Below are 910 nucleotides of genomic sequence, written 5' to 3'. Positions count from 1 at the left end.
TAATTTGTTGCTAAATTATCTTCTTTATTTTCCTTTTTTGATTTTAATGTTATTTCATTGTAAAATAAATAATAAACTATGAAATAAAAAATGAAATAAAATATGACTAGGAAAATCTTACAAAATTAATTTAAAGCTATAATCAGAATACAAATTTTATTTGCCGAAGTTCACATGCGTAATTTATACCTTGATGACAAATTAAACTATGGCAAATGATATGCTCATTAAGGCTTCGTTCTTGCTAAGTATTCTGTTAACTTTGAGCATGAGCGAGCAAATACTGTGCTGTGAAAATAATAATGCATTATTGGAGACCACAGGTGACGCTATTTTAACTGGTAAGCCGTTAATTTAATAATACTTTAATCAATTAGATTTGAATCTGAAAATTTCTTTACGTATATTTATATTTATGAAGAAATTCGTTTGCACTGTATTAAATTTAAAGCAGTAAAAAGTTGTAAATATAACTACATTAAATATAACTACATTATATAGTGATACATTATCTCTTAACAAATATATAGCTTAACCATTCACCATCACTACTTTTTTTTTTTATAAATTTATAAATTTATTTTATAAATCTAGAGTATAATAAAAAACATGTAAGTAGGAAAGACTGGAGCAAGTTGTTAGAATTTTTGATTAGCAATTTTTTCCGTACTAATGTATATATTTAAATTAATAAATACCTATGCATTGCTTCAAATACATCTTTAACTAAATAGTCATTTTTTTATATCTATATCTTTAAATACTGAAAATTAAAATTTTCTATCAGTAAATTGTAACAACTTGTCCCACTGTGGGGCAAGTTGTTACTAAGGCTAGGGCAAGATGTTACATTTACAATATTATTTGAAATGTATATGTATATGTAAGCAAATTCAAGATTACAATTAAA

At 24.1% G+C, this 910-nt stretch overlaps 1 protein-coding gene across 1 annotated transcript in view; it reads left to right on the top strand.

Annotated features, from left to right (window-relative positions):
- Positions 1–208: 208 nt before the first annotated feature.
- The window catches only part of LOC108684458 (protein bride of sevenless), a 10897-nt gene continuing 10195 nt past the window's right edge, over positions 209–910 (top strand). The window contains exon 1 of the mRNA XM_018188778.1: positions 209–341. Within this exon, the coding sequence (XP_018044267.1) occupies positions 209–341 (133 nt within the window). The remainder of the gene's footprint in view (positions 342–910) is intronic.

The sequence above is a fragment of the Atta colombica genome, unplaced genomic scaffold (assembly GCF_001594045.1).
Source record: "Atta colombica isolate Treedump-2 unplaced genomic scaffold, Acol1.0 scaffold135, whole genome shotgun sequence".
Classification (NCBI taxonomy): domain Eukaryota; kingdom Metazoa; phylum Arthropoda; class Insecta; order Hymenoptera; family Formicidae; genus Atta; species Atta colombica.
Note: the sequence above shows the minus strand (reverse complement) of the source record. Positions and strands in the feature narration are given on the sequence as shown.